Source organism: Ovis aries, chromosome 2 (assembly GCF_016772045.2).
Source record: "Ovis aries strain OAR_USU_Benz2616 breed Rambouillet chromosome 2, ARS-UI_Ramb_v3.0, whole genome shotgun sequence".
NCBI classification, from domain to species: domain Eukaryota; kingdom Metazoa; phylum Chordata; class Mammalia; order Artiodactyla; family Bovidae; genus Ovis; species Ovis aries.
In genome coordinates, this window is record NC_056055.1 from 117,761,485 (window position 1) to 117,784,375 (window position 22,891).

The 22,891-nt window shown below is 44.0% G+C and overlaps 1 protein-coding gene across 5 annotated transcripts in view; it reads left to right on the plus strand.

Annotated features, from left to right (window-relative positions):
• Window positions 1-22,497, plus strand: part of WDR33 (WD repeat domain 33) — a 114,510-nt gene extending 92,013 nt beyond the window's left edge. The window contains exons 8-22 of one of the 5 annotated variants that reach the window (XM_004004489.6): window positions 2,757-2,883; window positions 3,969-4,123; window positions 4,212-4,290; window positions 4,712-4,822; window positions 5,164-5,258; window positions 5,463-5,549; window positions 5,779-5,918; window positions 6,565-6,717; window positions 7,338-8,426; window positions 11,173-11,281; window positions 14,143-14,581; window positions 18,604-18,767; window positions 18,871-18,963; window positions 19,850-20,065; window positions 21,856-22,497. In XM_004004489.6, coding sequence (XP_004004538.1) covers window positions 2,757-2,883; window positions 3,969-4,123; window positions 4,212-4,290; window positions 4,712-4,822; window positions 5,164-5,258; window positions 5,463-5,549; window positions 5,779-5,918; window positions 6,565-6,717; window positions 7,338-8,426; window positions 11,173-11,281; window positions 14,143-14,581; window positions 18,604-18,767; window positions 18,871-18,963; window positions 19,850-20,065; window positions 21,856-22,085 — 3,287 coding nt within the window. In that variant the 3' untranslated portion in view covers window positions 22,086-22,497. Of the gene's footprint in view, window positions 1-2,756; window positions 2,884-3,703; window positions 3,723-3,968; window positions 4,124-4,211; window positions 4,291-4,711; window positions 4,823-5,163; window positions 5,259-5,462; window positions 5,550-5,778; window positions 5,919-6,564; window positions 6,718-7,337; window positions 8,427-11,172; window positions 11,282-12,301; window positions 12,402-14,142; window positions 14,582-18,603; window positions 18,768-18,870; window positions 18,964-19,849; window positions 20,066-21,855 lie in introns of those variants that run through there. The other 4 variants (XM_012130457.5, XM_012130478.5, XM_042243594.2 and 1 more) reach the window with 4 other exon arrangements.
• The last annotated feature ends 394 nt before the right edge of the window (window positions 22,498-22,891 follow it).

Consider the following 22,891-nt stretch of genomic DNA (forward strand, 5'->3'; position numbering starts at 1 on the left):
TCTGTAACTCTCAAACTGACCTTTCACGTGTAATAAGGCAGTAGGGAATAGATGACGAGCAGTGGCTCGGGGGCCAGCTTGCTGAATTCATATATCTGCTCTGCCACATATCAAGTGTGTAATTCTGGGCAAGTTAGTTAGCCTATCTGTGCTTTGTGATCAGATGTAAAATTATGGCTCAGTATATGTACTCAGCTTAGAGTAGTACACATGAGTATATGTGTTTGCTAGTGGTGTTATTTTTATTATTAGGGACAGTGGCCAATAAAATAATATTCAAGACTCAATCCAGATCAATTTAACTTCGGGGAGCCTGGTAGGCTGCCGTCTATGGGGTTGCACAGAGTCGGACACGACTGAAGTGACTTAGTAGCAGCAGCAGCAGTGATATATATATATGAATATGGTGGCTCAGACGGTAAAGCGTCTGCATACAATGCGGGAGACCCGGGTTCAATCCCTGGGTCGGGAAGATCTCCTGGAGAAGGAAATGGTAACCCAATCCAGTATTCTTTCCTGGAAAATCCACGGAACGAGAAGCCTGGTAGGCTACAGGCCATGGGGTCGCAGAGGGTCGGACATGCCTGAGCGACTTCACTTTCACTTTCTTTTCAAGTTCATTTAACAAAAAGGGATAATGGGATTTCTCACTTGTTTGAATTCTATTTAAATATTTTAGAAAACTGCCAAAAACAAAAGTAAAGCAACTAAAATATACTTTGTTGTTCCTTTTTTATGGGTTGATAGGGTTTTTTTGGGGGGGTTGTTTTTGCACATATGTTTCTAAACAGATACACTTACTTTATGTAGTAAAAGTGTCTCAGAGAAAGTGAGGTAGAGGTGACTGCTGAGAATATGAACTTTTTTTGCATAGTGTATCACATTAAAAAAAATACTTTCTCGTGCTTTCTACTCAAATTTGGTAAAAATACATATCTATATAATATATAATTTTAGGTGATAGTGACCCATAAAGTTTTAAAATTCTATAGCCATATGTTTTAAGGATAAAATTATTAATGACATTTAAAGTTCTTAAGGCAAACAAGGGGCTGGGAGCTTGATTTATATTTCTATCCAATTTTTCCATCCTCAGTTCTTAATAAAAAAAATTAAGGGAACAACAAAACCTCTTTCCCCTTTCCCTTTGTTGGTTACAAAATAATATATATTTATTGTAGGAAATATAAAAGCAGAAGGCAGAGAGATAATTACCTTGAAATTACTATTCAGTTTAATATTGTAACAGCTTGGTATCTAGGCGTCTTGCCTTTTTTCTCTATGTAGCTGTGCACACAGTCCCTCGTGTTATTAATTTGTTTGCCTTCTACCGTGATGGCATCAGGAATGCTATACACAGTTTTTTTAAAAAATAAACTTAGTATCATGATCATTTTAATCATGCTGTTATCTATGAAATCATTTATAATAGATGTATCATATTCCATTGAGCACATATGCCATACTGAAATTTAATTTGTAGTATATTTTCTACTCGAGAGCATTTAAAAATAAACGATATCAGTAAATATCCTCACAAATCAAATTTTATGGACACACATTATATCCTTATGATCATTTCTGAGACATGGAGTTATTGGATTGTAGGACAGACTCTTTTTTTTCATGCTTTTTCATACACATTGCCAAACTGCTCTCCAGATAGTTGGCATCTTCCGAGTGCTTACTAGCACAGGGATGGTCTCTAGTTAAGTCCTTGCCTATTTGAGATGTGAATTCCCTTTCTGCATGGTGCATGTTCACTCTCCAGTGCCTCTAGAACCATCTCTTCTTCCTTCCTTCCCGATTTTTCTGTTCTTCTGTATCCTTCCTCCTTCCCACTTCATAGAAGCCGGATTTGATCCAGGTTAGAGATGGAGCTATTTCAAATGCTATTTACCTTTCTCCACTTGCTTCTTAGTGCATTTGCTATATAAAATACTCTTGAGGCTCTTCTTGTATAGCAACCAAGTTTTCGAAAATCATGCTCTTTTTTTTTTTTTTTTCAGTTTTGTAGATTCTGTTTTTTGCTTTAGTGATTTTTAGTAAGCTTAGTCTGTTATGCGTGTGAAGTAACCACAGTGGCTAAGAGAAATACTATCCCTAATCCAGGAGGCTGGGTTCAGGCTTCAGCTCCTGTTCTTGTTGAGGAGAACAGCTTTCCTCAGGATTTTGTGAGGATTTAAAGAGGTGATACTTGTAAGTGCTTCATACACTGCCTATCATACAGTGAGCACTTGATTGTCTGGCTTTTATTATCATCTCATCTGACATAAGTGTGAGTGAAGCAGGGATGATTTTTCTCATTCCATATTTCACGAAATGGTATCAGAGAGATGGAATGCTTTTCTTATTGTCACGTCTAGAAAGTGATGATGTCTGGATTTATAACTTTCAATCTGTAGGGTCTACTGCAAAGTAGGAAAGCTAAAGTGAACAAGAGTTGTTTCTAATACTTAGGATAATACATAGAAGATCATGAAAAGTTTGAAAAGCTTTACATACAGGGGCCTGAGAGGTAAAGCTTCCACAAAGTCTTGACTGGCCTACCAGCAAGTAGGTGAGAATAGATCTAGAGGAGAAATGGTTCCTGTGCATTGTGGCATAGAAGGGGAGGTTGCATTTTAAAGTTTAAGAAGACTGAGCACTAGGATCAAGACGTTTAATAGATTTCTCTACTTTGGTTTAAATGAGAATGGAGTCCTGTTTTAAATATCTATGCTGATTAGGTTTTTATCTTAACTTGTTTCCGACAGGGCACGGTGCTGATGTGAAGTGTGTAGACTGGCATCCAACAAAAGGGTTAGTTGTTTCAGGAAGTAAAGATAGTCAACAGCCGATCAAGTTCTGGGATCCCAAGACTGGGCAGAGTCTTGCAACACTGTAAGTGATAGGAACCCCACCTTGGTCCTTCAGAAAAGGGGAGCATGGCTGACTGAGTTACTAACTGTTAGCCTTCTTTCCTCTCAGGCATTCCTGAAAAAGTAGTGTAGACAGGAGATGGACTCTTATCTGTAGGCCTTTTGTTTATTGAATGTGGTTTCTCTCTAAATTCCTCAGCAAGTCAGGCTTGATGTAAATCTAATTTGGGTATCGGGGGGTGAGGGGTAGGGAGGAGGTGGTTATTGCTGCCACTCCAGATTACTCATAACATTGGTGCACTTGGCACTGTATGGAGCTGGTATGTGTGCCATGTGTTAGCCAGCCCACCTTTCTCCTCCCTACAGCTCCTCAGAGAGAGGTTTTCCCTCTGTTTTTAAATCAGTTCTCTTTTTTTTTAATCTGAGGTGTTTAGTTACAATGCAGCCACATTGTAAAATTTTCTCTTTGACTCATCTGTGAATATTCACAGTTCATTTAATATGTTGCTGATTTTTTTTTTTCTGACTAAGCAGCTGTCTCCTAGTCCCTCTGATTGAGAACTGAGCCATGTCCAGAGTGAGCTGGTTGGCAGCAAGGCTGCCTTGTTGCACAGCTCCAGTGGCCACAAGCAAATAGAACACCTTGTTAATGGTGCTCCTAGGAGACGTGTGTTGTCCTGGCCTCAGTAGTTGCAGAGTCTTTAGTTCAAATTAACCCTCAAACTGTCTCAAGGTTCTTTTTAAATGTTTGACTTAACAAGAGCAGTTTATTGAATTTATAAAATTTAATGAGCTTTATTGAATATTTATTGATGTGTTCAAGTGCTTTCCTTGCTTCACAGATAAAGTTTTCTACCCAGTTGAAGTTCTACTGCTGTTTTAAATTGGTCAGTAAAAACTGCTTAGATAATGGACATTATTTCTGTCTTTGACCTATTTCTTCCACGTATATTTTAACTGTAGTCCTGTAATGTCACATGTGTTATTACTTCTAGGCCAAACTTCTTGCCATCTTGACTACCATGTGCTTTTCAAGAAAAATGACCATTGGTTTACACTTGTTTTGAATTCTGACCAAGGATTATTTTCTTGGTACTTTGTTTCTAGTCATGCCCATAAAAACACAGTAATGGAAGTGAAATTAAATCTCAATGGCAACTGGCTACTCACAGCATCACGTGACCACCTCTGTAAACTTTTCGACATCCGAAATCTGAAAGAAGAGCTTCAAGTCTTCCGAGGTCATAAGAAAGAAGCTACAGGTCAGTGGCTATGATATGCTTCTCATTCTATTACTGTAGAATTCTGACATCCTAATAATTTTGTCTTTCTCTATGTTCTTGTTTACAGCTGTGGCCTGGCATCCTGTTCATGAAGGACTTTTTGCCAGTGGAGGGTCTGATGGCTCTTTGTTATTTTGGCATGTTGGGTATGTGGCACTCACTACGTAAAGAAGTTGTAAGTTTTATGAAGACCGCACCCAAAAGTGAAAAAAATGAGAGTGTGGTGTATTTTTTTCTGAATGTTCATATGTCCTGTATCTGTAAACCCAGTTTGGAATAGAAAACATAGCACCTCTCTTTCTGGCTGTGGAAGTCATAAAGGGAGAGGAAGACCAACTTCCTTGTTTCCTGTGATAAGGTAATTTCTAAGGCATTTCCCCTCTGAGCTGCTCTTTGGAAAGATGTTACTGATCACAACTTGGTACCTCTGAAACATGTGGAATTGACCAGATTCAAAGTTACCAAGTTTGGTAGCTTTGTATTACTCTAAAAGAAAGTACCTTCTTTGGCGAAGGAGAAACTGAATAACTTTTGTGAAAAAGACTGCTTTCTGTGGCGCCCTTACAGAGTAGAGAAAGAAGTGGGTGGAATGGAGATGGCCCATGAAGGAATGATCTGGAGTCTGGCTTGGCATCCCCTTGGACATATTCTCTGCTCAGGCTCAAATGACCATACTAGGTAAGCTTTACGTCAAAAGTAACAAGGAGTTGCTGTGTTTATGGAGCAGCTGGAGATAAATGCGTATTTAGTTCATTCATACATGAATGTATTTATTTATCTTCTAACTTACTTTTAACGACATGTTCGCAGTGGTTTATAAATACGTATATTACAAGGAGATTGAGTATTGAGTATGACTTTGTTATTTGAATCTTTCTACATTAAACATTTTTAGAATAAGGCATTTTAAAACTCTGTTGTTTTTGCCAGAAGACTACTTAGTACTACTGTTAAGTGCCCAGAGATACACTGAAACTCTGCTTCTCTCCTCCTCCCTCCAAACACTTTTATTTTGACAGCAAATTTTGGACCCGAAACCGACCAGGTGATAAAATGCGAGATCGATACAACCTCAACCTATTACCTGGAATGTCTGAAGATGGAGTGGAATATGGTGAGGCTCTCGCATGTGTGTTCTTCTTTGAAGTATGATATTCTGTAATAAAAGTGTTAAGTGTTGAGAAGATTACGTAAAATGAATTTTAGTTTTATAGTTGATTGATTTGTGAATGTCTAAGGATTTTTATAAAGTGTTAATTGTAATGGCCCACTACATTTATGAAATCGCTATTGACAATGGCCATATTCCTATTTATAGATGACCTTGAGCCTAACAGTCTGGCAGTAATTCCAGGGATGGGAATACCAGAACAACTAAAATTAGCTATGGAACAAGAACAGATGGGTAAGAGAAGTTGTACCTATAAATTTAACTTTTTCTGTAATTTTACCTATTTCCTGTAATTGTGACATTGTTATTTTGAAAATGTCAAAATGATGTATGTTGAGAAACATTGATAAAAGTGATATAAACTGTATAATATTTAGAATTTGTTCTTTCCAAAATACATTCACTGATGAAGTGGCCACTTTCTTTCATTTCCTTGGCTAACCGATTCTCTTCTTGGTTGCAGGGAAAGATGAATCAAATGAAATTGAAATGACAATTCCAGGTTTAGATTGGGGAATGGAGGAGGTGATGCAGAAGGATCAGAAAAAAGTGCCTCAGAAGAAGGTTCCGTATGCAAAACCTATCCCTGCTCAGTTCCAGCAGGTGAGCAACTCCGAGGGCACCCTCATCCCCTCCCCGTGCCCTCCTCATGCACTGGGGGACTGGTGAGTCTCCCTTGTATTATCTCATCTGCCGAAGGTATGTCTGTCTGTACTATAGACTTTCTGGAGCTTTCGTCACGTATTTCAGGCATTATTAGACAGAGCCTCCATCTGCTGCTTTGCAGTTAGTGCTGAGTTTGTCATGAATCTTCTCTGGATATTCTTTCATTCTCACCCCCTTGTTATTATCCAAGCTATTGGAAGAAGAAAAGAGACTTGGAGTGGAAAGAGTATGTGGACCCTCTTCAACATGTTTATTTCTGTCTTCCACTCTGTTTGTCCCTCACACAATGTGCAGAAGTGTACATGCCCTTTTGAAGAGGCGGGCAGGTTTTGCATCTTAATAGCTTGTGAAATCTTGCAGCTTTTTCAGCTTGGCAGTTTCTACCTAGTAATGTGCTTTGCCTAACTCTATTCCTGTGTCACTAAGAATTAGAGAATTAGAGTTAGAAATGAAGATAATTCACCAGCTGCACGAACTTGTATTCACCAGGTTGGAATGAGCTAGTGATATTATAGAATGGTTTTTACATTCTGTTATAATTTACACACTTAGGATATACTTTAATGTTCTCTTCATTCCCAAGGCATGGATGCAAAATAAAGTTCCAATTCCTGCCCCAAACGAGGTCTTGAATGACAGAAAAGAAGACATTAAATTGGAAGAGAAGAAAAAAACACAAGCAGAAATCGAACAAGAGATGGCCACGTTACAGTACACCAACCCACAGCTGTTGGAGGTGTGTGGCCCTTGAGGGAATTCAGGATGACCTAAGAAAGTGGTGGCCAATGGTTTTTATTGATCTGCTCTTGAGGAGAAGGAAAGGAGCTCTTACATGGGTCAGAAGAGCAGTAATTGCTACATTAGGAAGCTAGTTTCTAGCAGAATCCTGTTTCTAAGACTGTTAAAACCAGACCAGTCAAGCAATGAGTAGACCTCAGTTGAACATACATTTTTAATAGACAAGGTAAAACCAACAGTTTTAATTTGGAGTCACATATTTATCCGTAGATGAAAAGAATTTTCTGTTAGCTTTAGAGCAGGTGGTTTGTTCTTATTTTTCCTACCTTGGCAGCTACTTAGAATGATAAAACACTAGTAAACTGCTGGGCTTTCCGTGATCAAGATGGATATAAATAGTCCTGGCTGCTGTTTCCCAGCACCTGGAAAGAAGCATTTTAGAGTCTGGAAGCCAGAGTACCTTCAGAACATCTGAATATCATATGGATTCTAGTTATTGTTGGGGTATTAAGAGGTCAATCAATAATGTCTTATGTTTGTTTTGAGATTCCCCAAACAAAATAAGTGATAGTAATAATGTCATATTTATTAGCATGCCTTTTCTCTCTTTCTTTCTAGCAACTTAAAATTGAAAGACTTGCACAGAAACAGGCTGAGCAGATTCAGCCTCCTCCTTCATCTGGCACCCCTCTCCTGGGACCCCAGCCCTTTCCAGGACAAGGTCCAATGTCTCAGATTCCTCAAGGTTTTCAACAGCCTCATCCATCTCAGCAGCTGTCAATGAACATGGCTCAAATGGGGCCTCCAGGTCCACAGGGACAGTTTAGACCCCCTGGACCACAGGGACAAATGGGACCACAAGGCCCTCCACTGCATCAGGGAGGTGGGGGGCCGCAAGGATTCATGGGACCACAAGGGCCCCAGGGACCGCCCCAGGGGTTGCCAAGGCCTCAGGACATGCATGGGCCCCAGGGAATACAAAGGCATCCTGGACCTCATGGCCCTCTGGGACCTCAAGGACCACCTGGACCCCAGGGTAATGCTGGTCCTCAGGGTCATATGGGTCCTCAGGGCCCACCTGGCCCACAAGGTCACATAGGCCCCCAAGGCCCACCTGGTCCCCAGGGTCACTTGGGCCCTCAGGGACCTCCTGGTACTCAAGGTATGCAGGGACCACCTGGTCCCAGAGGAATGCAAGGACCTCCCCATCCTCACGGGATGCAAGGCGGGCCAGGGTCTCAAGGGATCCAAGGTCCTGTGTCTCAGGGACCTCTGATGGGATTGAATCCAAGAGGAATGCAGGGTCCTCCAGGTCCCCGAGAGAACCAGGGTCCTGCTCCCCAAGGGATGATGCTGGGTCACCCGCCTCAAGAGATGAGAGGACCTCATCCTCCAAGTGGACTGCTGGGACATGGCCCTCAGGAGATGCGAGGTCCTCAGGAGATGCGAGGCATGCAGGGCCCTCCACCCCAAGGATCGATGCTGGGCCCTCCCCAGGAATTGAGGGGGCCTCCAGGCTCACAAGGTCAGCAGGGGCCGCCCCAGGGCTCTTTGGGACCTCCACCCCAGGGTGGCATGCAAGGGCCCCCTGGACCTCAGGGACAGCAGAACCCGGCAAGAGGGCCACATCCGTCTCAAGGGCCAGTACCCTTCCAGCAGCAGAAAACAGCTCTGCTAGGTGACGGGCCCCGGGCCCCCTTCAACCAGGTATTACTTATTTCCAACTTGTAGGCGTTGCGCTTTGGGAAAATAGACTCCGCACTGAGGCGGCACTTCAAAATGCTGTGAAAGGAAGGAACAGCTGGTGTAGACATCTCAAGTAGCGGCTGTGGCTTGAGAATAGCATCATGGCTGAAGAAAGAAATAAGAGTAATTAAGTAGATCGTTAAATATATTGCAACAGAATCTTTACTCAGCCTCTTCCAGAAAAGATGGACGCCCGATTGAATAAAGTTCATATTTGTCCCGGGGCTCTAAAAGAGCTGTGGTGCTGAGGAGGGAGCATGGGGGCTCCAGGTCTATTCTGCTCCCTTTTCTGGGCCCTTGACTTCATAGGTGTTTCCTGGGCTTCCAGACAACTGAGCCACTTGGTGATGTGCCTGCGGCTCTACTTCTAAGATGCTCCGGGATGCTTACCTCTTGAGGATACTGTAGACTGTGTCCTCACTATTTGCATTTCATTGACTACTTTTAGAGACACGAGTTCAGAATTGCATGTTTTCAAACGGTGACCCTTTGGGTGAAACTCTATTCAAATTGTTTTTAGTTCACATATAAGAATATTTTCAAGAAGAAGTATTTTTGCAGAAATTTTCTTGGCCCTCTTTAGAGAATTCTGTTATTGTCAGCCAAGTTTTTTTAAACCCATGTGCTGAGCTGTGCTTGAGAGGTAGTGGAAGTTCAGTTTTCTTGGGCCAAATTACAGAAGAATGCATGGGCATGAGTGGATTGAACACTGTTTGGCTCTGTGGGGTTTTATGTTTTACTGAATTTCATAGTCTGAAAGAATTATTTGGGTAAGAACAACTTGGTTTGTGTCCTTGAAGTCAGTCATGGGCCAAAGTGAGTGAACCACTGTTGATTCCCTGAGTCTGCACCTTTTGAAAAGCACTTGATTCCCGCGGAAGAGGGCCTGCTGTGGATGCTGTGTGTAAAACATACACCACCTCTATGTGTCTGTAATGTGAAGGTGACCAGTGGATTCACCGAATTAAAAACTAGATCATGTTCCTCTTCGGCACATCTTCCAGAAGTTAAAAGTGGCATAGCAATGAAGAATTTGATGGCATTTGACTCTATTTCCAGAATTTATTGGGCACACTTCAGAACTTAGGATGTTTAATAAATCTAAGTTTACCATCCAGAACTGTCCTAAAACTTAAAATTATTTTATATTTTATTAATACAGTGTATATTTGTGTGTGTTTTTTATATTCAGTTCAGTTAAGTTGCTCAGTCGTGTCCGACTCTTTACGACCCCATGGACTGCAGCACACCAAGCCTCCCTGTCCATCACCAACTCCCGGAGTTTTTATATTATATTTATATTATAAATATTTATAATATTTACCTACCTAACCTTATGTTAGTGAATGAACAGTTTTCATTTTGTAGGCTAAAAATATGATGAACTTTAGCTATCACTTTGCGACTGAAATTATATAAACATGTCGGATTCCAGAGGACAGGTCTGTGGGAACAATTTAATGTTTTTATTGTATTGTATGGTAGAAGATTTTAGGCATGAAAAGCAAAATGGCTCTAAAATTTAATTTACCTGTAGAAATACTGGAGTGAAAATGGAGGATTAATACATTAGAGGGCATTTCACATCTCAGAAGTTGTCTGATGAAGAGCTTTGCTTACATTTCTTATGCTGTTATCTGACTTTCTTCACTTGGACCAGTCAGTTGCTTAAATCAATCACTCTAATTGGTTAAATTGGATGGAATTGCTTTCAAGTGTTAAGGTAATAACATGGAAGATGTTGAAAAGAGCTGCCCTCCAGTAAAAGGCACAGGAAACAAAGGAGTGTGGGCGTTCCTGGTACTGAGTTCGTGGTGCAGAGCTGTGAATGAGCCCTGTCAGGGCTGCTCTTGTAGCTAGTTTGCAATGGGAAAGCAGTTTGGCTGTTGATGGTAGGTTCAGTCACTAATGCATTTTTTATATGAAGGAATGACTAGATGTGTATTTGATTATTTGTTTGTCAGGAGTCCAGATCCAAGATGACTGGACAGTGTGGGGATTCAGAATTTAGAAATGGCTAGGTAAAAATGCAGAATATTAGGACTAGGAACAAGCTAGGGTTGAGCTCTGGGGCTGCAGAGCAGGGCGGTTATGAGGATCAGAGCAGCAAGTACATGTCAGACAGAAGCTGTGAGAACCCGGAGCCCACGATCCCACGAGCCAGCAGTGGGTGCTGGGCTCAGGGGAGTTAGACAGTGGAGAGAAGGAGTGAAAGGAGAGCAGTGAGTGAGCGCCTTGCTCAGCAGGGGCCCCCTCCTATTCTCCTGCTCCTGTAAACCTGGTCATAACCTTTTGAGAGGATGAATTATTTTCTGTAGCTGGAAAGGGATCATGGATGCAAGAGCAGAGTTTACCTGTCCTGGAAGGTCTCCAGGTCTTTACTTTTGCCAGAAATTCCATCTCTGTGCAGAGTGTTGTTTTTATGTTATGATTTCTGACTTTCCATTGAGGTTTTGGCTTGGGATTACAACTAAAGATCTAGCTTTAAATAAACCTATTAGCAGGTTTAAAATATGTGTTTCCTTTTATTATGGTCAGAGAAGTATCTTCTTTCCCCTGATATAAGGACAGTTCTGCTAGCTGTTTATGTATTGCTGGAAGATTTGCGGCAACCTAGTGTTTTTATCTTGTCACATTATGATAAAATTGCTGTTCATGAAGCATAAGCCTTTGATTTCACACCCCTGCTTTAAACACATCTTTTCAGGAAGGACAGAATGCAGGCCCCCCACCCCTGATACCAGGACTAGGGCAGCAGGGAGCACAAGGTCGCATCCCCCCTCTTAACCCTGGACAAGGACCTGGCCCTAACAAAGGTAAATATCTGCTCGGCTGAATAAGAGATTATATTCTACCTCCTTTGGGTAAATTTTTCAATAGTTTTACTGGTAAGTAATTGACAGAATGTGATCATTTGAACCTCTAGGAAAAATAAGAGCATAGTCAGTTCAGGTCATAGCTTTGCCTTATGCTGTTTTCACTGACTTGCTTTGGTTAGCCTGAGCTGTCCAGAGGGCACCGCTCCTCACTACCAGAGGCGGGCGGTGAAACCGCTTGGACAGCCACTGGGAGCAGGGCCTGTGCTGCAAGCCAGCCTTGTCCTCCTGGGAATGGGAGTGGTTCCTGTGTTAATCTGATGCAAGTGTATCTTTTTACCATGCCAGAAAACTGACCTGTTTCTGAATTTTTGATGGGATAAAGAATTCAGACGTTCTAGCCGTGTTTCTAATACCACCCCTACCTCCCCCTCAAATTGTGTCGTACAGAGTTTCCTGGTTGCATTGTTCTGTACCCTTTGAAAGGAAGAAAGCTGTGTTCCAGTGTGTTGTGTCTCAGGTTGCGGATACTATGAGAAGCACAGAGTTAAGAACTGTCAGTGCAGGCTCTGTGGAAGTTAAGAATCAACCTTAAGTATCAAGAGGGGGCACGTGCAGGAGCCACCGGCTTGTTTGGTGTTCAGCTCTCCTAGGAGTGTGGGAAGAGCAGGAGTGCAGTGGGGAGGGGCGGCGGCTGGAGGCAGTTAAAGGGTGGGGCTGGGAGGGACGTGGATGGATGGAGTTCAGCGTGCCTTTTCATGGAGGAGCACACCAGAGAATCATGAATATCGTGGAGGCATCACTGCAGAGAACGAGACCCCTTTTCAGGTGTAATTGGCTAAGCCCACAGCACCTTTTAGTACATGTGAGGGTTCTGCCCCCATTTGATCAGGTTAGGCAAGGTCCTTGTCAGCATATTCAGCGTGGGACTTTGGGAATTTAAAGCTTAGTTGTGAATTTATGCGAGTTGTTAGAAATAGGAAGGTAGAGGTAAAAGAATTAGGAGAATGTTTTTTTTAGTCTTACCATGTGGAAGTGGTGACCACCAGGGAAAAAGAAAGCATCAAGAGCCAATCTCTGGATCTGGGGACCCTGAGAAAAGAAGTCTGTTACCCACAAGGTACAGCCATCAGCACACTGAGAGCCTGCCTCTCTCCCTCTCCCCTACCTGTGTCTGTCTCCACCTACTTCCCTTTCCTCCTTGCTCTTCCCCTTTTCTCTTCACTCCCCCCCAACCCCCGCCCCACTCCCTCTTCCTCCTCTCTTTCTCCTCCCAGGGACCAAAGGGAGAAGGGGGAGCCGAGAAAGTGGCCCTGCCATCCCCTACTGGATTAACCAGCGCTGCCGCCCCGTCACCGGCGGCCACATCCCTTCTAATTTGTAGTGGTGGGTTTCTTTCCTTGGAGCAGCCAGGGTACTTTTAAGCAGGTAGAGGTAATGGGAGGATTGTTATTCATGGGTAAGTCCGAATGGAATGTGTTCAGCTTCCTCAGGTCAAAGGTCTGCAGTGTCTGAGGTCATACCACTCTGAAGTACCTGAAATCAGAGAATGAGCCATTAGCTGCAGGATCACACTGGGAAGTGAGGGGCTGTTTACCAGGAAGAAGTGAGCCTTGAGGTATTTGAACAAAAAGGCAGCTTAGAAGACACTTTTCCTCAGCATAGGAGGACTGGCTTAATGGAAGGAAAGAAGGCAGAGGGGATGCAGAAAGCTAAAGAGAGGAGACTCGTCTAACGGTGTTTTTAGAAGAAAAACACTGCTCATGGTGTGTTTTATACTGAAATTTCCAAGTTTTTTACCCATGTTGAATGATGAGGAATTGAAATGGCTAAGAGAAATGAATAAAAATGAAAGAGGAAGGTTTTGGGAGGGTAAGGACTATGACTGACTGTGACGTAAGGAAAGGAAGTTTGTCTTTATTGCTGGGAAAAGTGCAGGGGTGACATTTTTAGAAGTTAGAAGCAACGGTGTCCCTTTTGCTGTGTACCTTAAATATTTGATTTAAATTGTATGTTGACAGAAAAGAGAGGTACATTTACAGTGGGCTGCGGTCATCATTATTCAGTAGCCAGGAAAACAAACCCCTTTACAGTTAGGAGATAAACTAAGTGTAATTGGTCTCTTTGCATTTTTATTCAGTAACTATACAGCATATATTAAAATATTTATTAAAAAAATCTTTAATTTCCAAACACTGTCTGTGAAGAATGGTGATGATACTGTAGATGAAGAATGCATTAAAAGTGTTTATATAAACCCTGAAACTGAAGTACAGCAGGGCTGTTTGGTCACCCAGCAGGTATTAGAGAGGCCTATGCTTCCACATACGCTACAGAGGATTTTGTTAAGAGTCAAAGCATCAGTAAGCAAATCAAGTTAGATGGACTAGGAGTTACAGGAAAGACCTCAGGGCAGCGTGGGCCCAGGGGCCCTGTGGTGGGCTTTACAGGCTGTCACAAGCGCAGAGACGAATTCCGGCTACCTGGCGTCCTGGCCGACCTTCAGCATGAGTTCCCTGGAGTTGTGGAGCAGTGGGCCCAGCAACACTCTGAAGGAATGGGGGCAGGAGGGGAGCTTATCCTTACACCTGTGGTGTTCTTGTGTTCTAAATGAGCCTGCACTGCAGCTGTTGAGTTGCTTAGCCAGTGAATTGATGAAGTTGAAATCTATACCCCCAAACCCTTGTTCTTTTCATTATATGATGCCTTAGAGACATTTGTCTCCTAAGTACGCTGGGAACCAAGGAGGGAAAACACTCTCAATAAAAGACTGCATTCTGAAATTTTAAGATGCTGAAAATCAGACCTGTGTTGACAGGACTCCTGGAAGACAAGGTAAACATCAGTTTTGTTTCCTTTAGGTGATTCGCGCGGCCCTCCAAACCATCACATGGGCCCAATGTCAGAGAGGCGGCACGAGCAGAGCAGCGGCCCTGAGCACGGTCCCGAGAGGGGGCCTTTCCGGGGCAGCCAGGACTGCAGGGGTCCCCCTGATAGGCGCGGCCCTCACCCCGAATTCCCTGACGACTTCAGCAGACCAGACGACTTCCACCCCGACAAGCGCTTTGGCCACCGGTTACGAGAATTTGAGGGGCGAGGAGGCCCTTTACCACAAGAAGAGAAGTGGAGGCGTGGGGGCCCTGGGCCTCCGTTCCCCCCTGACCACAGGGAGTTCAGTGAGGGGGATGCCCGGGGTGCAGCCCGGGGCCCCCCAGGGGCCTGGGAAGGCCGCAGACCTGGAGACGACCGCTTCCCCCGGGACCCTGAGGACCCGCGGTTCCGAGGGCGCAGAGAAGAAAGGTGGGCCAGACACTGTGTGGGTCCATGTCCTCCTCCCTGGAGCTTCCCATCTGTTCTGTCCACACGGATCTCTTTCCTCCTCACTGGGGGGAGAGTGCCCTCCCCTCTCTAGGTTTTGTGTTTAGACCTAATATAATATGCCTTTTCACGTCTATTTGGTTCTTTATTATCTCTGCAGTTTAGAAATCTTTTCCTTTTTGCTTATTTCTTGGTCCTTTTAATCAGATAGGTAGGCCTGTGTACTATAAAGTTTCTTGGATTTGAATAGAAGTCTCCAGGTTCTCTTGGTTAGAATGATGAAATATGAGACAGAGATCTAGACAGAAAATAAAGGAATTATTGAGTAGATAGTTTTTGTGTAATTGCTTAAAGATCTTAACAAAACCCAATCAAGCTGAAGAATAATCTTGCTGTTCAAATAGGCTGAGGTCAGACTTGGACACTTGACTTGTTTGGGGTAAAAAAAAATGAATAGAGGGAGTAGGGAGTAAAAAACAATAATTAGTGAAATCTCAAGTGAGACTCAAAATAATCAGTGATAATAGTTGAGCATTTACTGTGTGCCAGATGTTAGTTCATTCAATTGCTGCAGTGAGTCGTGAGCTTAGGTGTTACTGTCAGCCTGTAGAGGTGAGGGATGCCACTGAGAGAGCAGTTGCTTGACTTTGGAAGGTTCCACGGATGGTACGTGTAAGAGCCGCTCCCAGTCTGGCCATCCAGCTGCAGAGCCGTGCTGTGCTGCCCAGCACCCCTGTCCTCCTGCCACAGTCGTCTCTCCCATGTCTTTTCTCATCACGCTGTTGTTGTTGCTAGTAGGTAATTGAGGTAAAGATTGGCGATCTCCATTCTCAGGGGCATGTTAGAAAAAAGTGGCTGATAACACGTCCAGGGAGGGGAAAATGGAGGGGTCAAGGGAAGCAGCTCTTGGAGGGGAATTTTTAATAAAAAGATTTAAGAGCTCACTAAATGATATCCAAGTATTCACTCTTTGAAGTGGCTTTTTATGTCTGCAGGAGCCCCATTTCCAGTGGCTTTGGCACCAACATAACTCACTGACTTCTTGAATCTCTGTGTCTGTGCCAAGTTTCAGAGTTTACTCTGTTTCAGTTTGTGTTCTATTTCATCTGTCAGTGAGAGACCCCCACCTAGACACTCGTGCTGTCCACAGTTTGTACTCCTCTGCTGACATGCCAGACGGGTCCTGCGCGTGTTGTGCTTGCTTTTTCCTTTGCCAGGAATACAGTCTCCTAGGTGTTTGCACTTGGATCTTTCCTCCTGTCCCTTTCCTCTGCTTTATGTTCCTCAGAGCACTTAGCAGTCCTCGACATGAAGTGATATATTTATCTGTGTATCACTTTTATCTCCCAGAAGCATGGCATATTCCTGAAGGGAGGTCCTCAGAGCCTAGCGCAGTAGTGGTGATGCCCTGTGGGTGCCCAGTGACTGTTGAATACATGAATCTGTTATAGAGGGAGATATATTTTAGAGGAGTCAGCTCATTAGCAGATAACTACTCAGCTAACACATAGGACTGAGGGGTTTCAACAACAGAAATTGATTTTTCTCACAGTCCTGAAGGCTAGAAGTCCCAGATCAAGGCCCAGCAGTGTAGGTTTCTGATGAGGTTTTTCTTCCTGGCTTGCAGACAGGCACCATCTCGCCTTGTCCTTGCATGATGGAAAGGGACTGAGCAAACTCTTTGTGATCTCTGTTCTTATTAGAGCATATATCCCATCATGAGGCCCCACCTGCAGAGCCTCATCTAACCTAAATAGCTCTCAGAGGTCCATTTCCAAAGTCACTTTGGGGGACGGAGCTTCAGCATGTGAATTTTGTGGAGGGGACAAAAACATTTAGTCCGTAACAGGAGCTATTTTCTAAGTAGGGCAGATGAGATTCCCTCTGTCCTTTGGTAGTCAGGGCAGTTGTATAATGGATGCCTGGACAAGGGAAGAGTCCTGCCCTGTGTGGGGACGCCTCCCTGAATCTGCCTCGGGGGAGGAGCGCCCTCTGCTGACACTCCTGCTCCACTTCTCTCCCCTTGTCAATTGCACCCCCACCCTAAGTGGTTAATTCCCAGCACCTGGAGCACCCCTCCTTGGCTTGCAGGAGCATGGCTCATTAAGTTACAGAACAGGTATTAAGAACGCACCTAGATAGCTGGGATGGTGGAGTGAAACAAGGAAAGCTCTTTTTACAGTAAAACAGCAAGTTACAGATGTGGACTTAGAAAATCACTTATTGTAGGCAACCAGTGTCATAATTAATTCAGGGAAGGATCCTCAGCGGATGCAGAAAGCCATCATATAAAAGGATTGTGGAGAATCAGTATATTTTCACACTGCCCAGGTATCACTCCACAGATTACTTAATTGCAAAGGAGAAAGAAGACCTTTACAACAATGAAATTTGGTTGCCATATCACTTTTACATTCTAAACAGTGAGACAGACTGGCATCACTGTGAAGGTCTAAGAAGTTTTACCAGAAACGTTTTACCTGAATCTAATTATGGGAAAATCAGAAGAATTCAAATTGTGGAATGTTATGTAAAACCCCTGTATGGACCCTTTAAAAATGTCAAGGTCTATTCCAATAAAAATGAAGAAGTCAAGGTCACAAAAGATAAAACACAAGACGGGGACTGTTCTAGATTAAAGTAGACCAAAGAGATGGGACCACTAAATAACAGTGTATGATTGAAAACTATAAAGACAGCCATAAAGGACATTTTGAGGACAGAGAAGTTAAAATTGGATTGTGTATTAAATACTATTCCATGTTATTTAGAATGATAGTAGTGTTGTTATGTAGGAGAAAGTCCTTAGAAGACATCTACTGAAGGATGAAGAGGTGAAGCATTATGTCACAGCTGGTTTTGAAAAGGCTTAGAAAGTGAATTAGTAAATAGATGGTGAAAAGACAAGGTTTGTGTGGCAGAATCTTAAGAACCGATTAATGAATTGTGGTGAAGAATGTATGGGCACTTGTTGCTCAGTATGAAATTTTTCAAAATGTTGGAGTATAAGATAAACAAATGGAAACTCAGGAAAAAGCAGAAGTCCTGGTGGGCCCTAAGCCCTTGCCCCTCTCTGCCCCTTTCTCCAGTTTCCATGGCCTCTCTTGGTTGCTCATGCACCTTTCCTACCGGCAGGCCCCTCTTCCTGCTCCCTCACAGGCTTCTGCAGCTCTGGCACCCCTCATTAATGGCCCTGCTTCAGTAGCACTTCTGGCTCACTTAGTTCCCCAGTTCCAGAATTCTTGAGAGGTGGTGAAATGGTCCACTAGCCCAGGCATGAGATTGTCAGCTTGCCAGTGGTGAGCCACCCACAAACCAGATGCCTTCCTGTCCATCAGGCGGGTGTGGGTGGGGCCGTTGGTGCAGGTTACGGCCCCATGCCTGCCCCTGAGTAGAGAGGTGGGCCAGGGCAGATGGCAGGACAGATGCCCCCAAACAAGTCAAGTACAGTGAGTAGGCATGATCTCTAATGATCTCTGTCCCTCCCCCTTTCTTTTCTGATTGTGTAAGTCATGTTTATATATAAAAATGTGAATGGTAAAATGAAGAATATTTGGGAGGCAGAGGTAAAGAGCCTGCACCAAGTGTCAAGACTGGCTGAGTTCAAATCCCAACACTTAACCATGTGACTTAACTTGTCTGAGTCCTGTGTAAATACTCATGGGTAGAATAGAGTCACTTTTATAAGGTGGTTGTGAGGATAAAACAAATGAAATAATCCACTGTAAAGCACTTGGCATGAGATAAGCACTTTAAAAATGCTCACTGTTATTCCTCAAAGCCTAAACGAAAATTAAAATAATCCCACATTCTAGTACATTTCCCTCTTGCCCGTTTTTACCTGCCATATTATAAAATGGGTACTTTAAAAAATACGTAATTTTGTTTTTTCTCTCAGTCAACATTGTATCATATTTCCTCACATAATTAGGCTTTTTTGAAACATGAACTTGGACCTACAAGGTATTCCATTAGCTGGATATCCTGTTGTTTTTTCCTAACAGCTTCCGAAGAGGAGCACCCCCAAGACATGAGGGCCGTGCTCCCCCCAGAGGAAGAGATGGCTTTCCTGGGCCTGAAGACTTTGGACCAGAGGAGAATTTTGATGCTTCTGATGAAACAGCCCGAGGAAGAGATCTCAGAGGTCGAGGTCGGGGTACCCCACGAGGTAAGCTGAGAACTGTGGGTCTGGGAAGGACAGGGATGAAGTTGGGTGGTTGTGAGCACACCTGGAATAGTCTGTGAGTGTGGTGTTTTGATTCATTGTGTAGGAGGAAGGAAGGGTTTGCTTCCCACTCCTGATGAGTTCCCTCGCTTTGAAGGAGGACGGAAACCAGACTCGTGGGATGGAAATAGAGAGCCAGGTAAGGCAGTAGAGTGGCTTGTGCCTTAGGGTCCTCTGACTGACAGTTCTCAGAGTGTGGTTTGAGGACTCTCCCAGGGATCCACTGGGTTCTCTCTTCAGCAGCTCACCTCTCCCTGGGAGGCTGGGTTGTCTTCATTCTTCAGCCCACAGTGTGAGCTGAATGCAGGAGCAGGTGGGGACTTTCTCCTGCTGAGCCGGATATTAAAGAGATTTGTCAAAATGCCACTCTTTTCACTGAACAGTTTTGTTTTTGGAAAATATAGTTAAATGAGCTAAAGTTTTCTCAGTCTTAATTTCTAACACGGCAGATGTTAGAACTCTCATAAATGAAATCTCTTTGGGGTCTTCAATAATTTTTAAGAGTGTGAAGACATTCTGAAACTAAAAAATCTGAGAACCACTTTTCTGAACCTTCCAACTCCTCTTATTTAAGGGGGTATGTTGATTCCTAATCTTGACCTTTCTGTGTACTCAATGATGTCACTGGCCTAGGGCAGGTATTTAGGAAATGTTTCTTGCATGAATGAATATTTGTTTTCAAGTTGCTGCTTAACAGTATAATTTCTGTCTTCTTTTGGTCACATTGTACTTTAATATGGTACTTTAATATGGGGTTCCCTGGTGGCTCAGTGGTAAACAATCCACCTGCAATGCAGGCGATCTGGGTTGATCCCTGAGTCGGGCAGATTCCCTGGAGAAGGTTATGGCTACCCACTCCAGTACCCTTGCCTGGAGAATCCCATGGATAGAGGAGCCTGGTGGGCTACAGTCCATGGGGTCTCAAAGAATTGGACATGACTGAGCAGCTGAGCATGCATGAATGTACTTAAATATAATGAGATTGTCAGATTCTTAGCCTTGTGGATCTGTGCTTCCTATTTTAGGGCCAGGACATGAACATTTCCGTGATGCTCCCCGCCCTGATCATCCCCCTCATGATGGTCATTCCCCAGCTAGCAGAGAACGGTCCTCTTCTCTCCAAGGCATGGACATGGCATCTTTACCACCCCGAAAGCGCCCCTGGCATGATGGGCCGGGAACCTCTGAGCACAGAGAAATGGATGCCCCAGGAGGTCCTTCTGAGGATCGAGGAGGCAAAGGTAAATGAGGCTGGTGGTTACAGCTTGGGAGCTGCAGGTGCTACAGCCCTGCCAAGAAGGCTTCAGGGTTACCGGAAGCCCCATCCCAGTGTATGCCTGTTGTGTCTGTCCCTACTCGGGCACCCTCACTGGGCTACTAGCGGTCCTTTACCCTCCAGGGCTTAGACTGCAGAGGTACGTGTTCCCAATTGTGGTACAGCCAGTGGGTGGCTGCAAGCTCAGTCTCTGCACAGGTCTCCTCCACTTGCTTCCAGGAGTGCCTGGTTTGTTCACTTTTCCACTCCGGCTCTTTTTCAGACGTCCGAGCTCTTTCTCTGCTGATCTGTGAGACTCTTGCTCTGATTGGCAGATGTGCTCTGGTAGTGGCTGCTCTGAGCCCTCGGGGCTGTTGTCAGTGGCAGGGAGGATTGTCTTCTCTCAGGTTCGGTGCCTTTGTTTTTAGTTTGGACCCAGAAGGAGCTCTGCTTGTGACCAGAGTCACAATGACTTTGGGGAACATGGTCTGGAAGCGGTTTTCTTCTCAGGGGGGCAGTGGATTATTTCTGCCACTTGAAACTCTGGATCTTCATTTTATAGAGGCAGCACTGACTTTGAGCCAGGAGTGGTAGCTATTGAATGCTAACTACAGCTGTGGTCTCAGGTGAGGCTGGGCTGATAGACAAGCAGTGTACCTTGGAGGCTGCTGGAAAGAGTGCCCATGCGCCCCAGCCTGTGCTCCACTCCAGTTCACCTGCCTCCTGCTGAATCCCTGCTTTACAGAGTTCTGCCTTTTGTTCTTGGTAGTTTGGTTCTTCTAAGTACAAAGCTCTCAGAAATAACTTCATGTCACAAGTCCCCACCCACATGCACATTTTGTTGCTGGCTGCGGTGGGCACTCAGGACACACTTTGTAGGTCCCAGGCTGAGGCCACATGGCTAGTGTGGAAGTGACATCTTAACTGACAGCATCTCTGCCAGGCTACCATGAGGGGGGCCTAGGCTGAGCTTTGTAAGAGAAGAAGCCAAACTTCCTTTGGCTATCTTTCCTCACCTCGTCTTAGCTGGATTCAGATTCCATTCAAAAATTTAAGACAAAGTTGGCAATAGTTTTCTGATAGTGCACGATGGGAGATGTGACCAAACGCTGTCATCTCAGGAAAAAATTTTTTAAGTTAGAATTGTAATGATACCTAGAGGTTTGTATGTCTAATCCTGGAACAACTAAAACTATCCCTGGGAGAAGCACTAAAAGCTAGTGTTTCTCTTTTTGTATTTTTGTTTTTCAGGGAATATTTTATCTAGCTATTTAACAAGAAATCAAAAGTGCCATATAGTTGTAGGATAATCATAGTAAATACTTATTCTGTAGAGCACTTGTAATTAACATCATCAGCAGCTTGTATTTCTTACTTGCTTCTAATATTAAGTCAGTGCTTTTCAAACCTTCCCCCAGGACAGCTGTGGTGGCATAGGAAGGTGAAGGTACACTTGTCATAGACTGTGGGCACAGCCCAGCACGGTCTGTGGCCTCCAGCAGGGGCTCCCCAGCGGCTCCATCTCAGCCATGGGGAACGCTGTGTCTCGCTGATGCTGAGGGGCACAGCCACGAGCCGGGACAGGAAGGAGAAAAGGGAGAGTGGAGGCATGGCTTCCCCTGCTCTGAGTACCATGCTACTGTTCTCAGAACTCTGTTTAAAAACACACAAAACCAGGAATGTTCCACTGTCTGTCATCATAGAGTAAACGTTTGTACCAGGAGTTATTAAAAAGTTGAAATAAAAGTCACATGTAAAACCACTGTTTCATTTCAGGCCGAGGGGGCCCAGGACCTTCTCAGAGAGTGCCTAAGTCCGGACGTTCCAGCTCCTTGGATGGAGACCACCATGATGGATACCACAGAGATGAACCTTTTGGGGGCCCTCCAGGCAGTGGTACCCCTTCTAGAGGGGGCCGGAGTGGCAGTAACTGGGGTAGAGGGAGTAACATGAACTCTGGCCCACCAAGGCGAGGAGCTTCGAGGGGGGGTGGGAGGGGTCGGTAGAAGCTGGGGCTCAAAACCCCTAGGCCTCTCTGGACAGTATTTAAGAACTTCTTGTGGACTTTCCAAGAGAAAGAAAAGGAAACCTGCGCCGCGTAGCCCTGAACTCTCTGGGCAGCTGAATCCCAGGAGCCCCCTACTGAGGTCTTCAAGATGAAGAGACTGCTGCTGGCTGCCCAGAGTAGCTGGCCTTGTTTTGTCCTGTCCACCCTCACTGCCCGAAATCCCACGTGGGTTTGTGAAGATAAAAGCTGGAATCTTTTTTTTTAAGTGTCACGCGACATGGAGCACCTCCACAAATTTAAGTTCATGTCCAATCGAAAATTTGTTTCTATATGTACAGTTGTCAGAGAAAAAACATTAAGTTGTTTTTGTATGAATACAGAATGTGATTTACGCAAGAATTAACAGAAAACTAGTCGTCAAGTGCTTGCCTTAAGGAAACCTTTAGTTTCCATCACATCTGGTCTGCCGAGGGGTGTACAACTACTGCTTCATTTGTGAGCATCCTTGATGGGAATCTCTAAGTCACCTAAGTTAACTCATCTGTGAATTTTGTTTTTAAACAAATTCTTATCTAGCCATTCTGTCACACTTACTTTTGTAGCATAGTGAAAAATACTTCAAAATGTGGTTTGAAGTTAGATTCAAAGCCTTATTAGTTAGACATGCTGTGGCAAATGGAAAACTATACACCGAAGGAAAAAAAAATCTGCATGTCCAAGCAGAGGTCTCCCTTGGCTGCATCTTCTAGTAATTACACCTTAGACTTGAGTTGCTTTTTTCTGATTAGAGGAGCATAAGCTAGA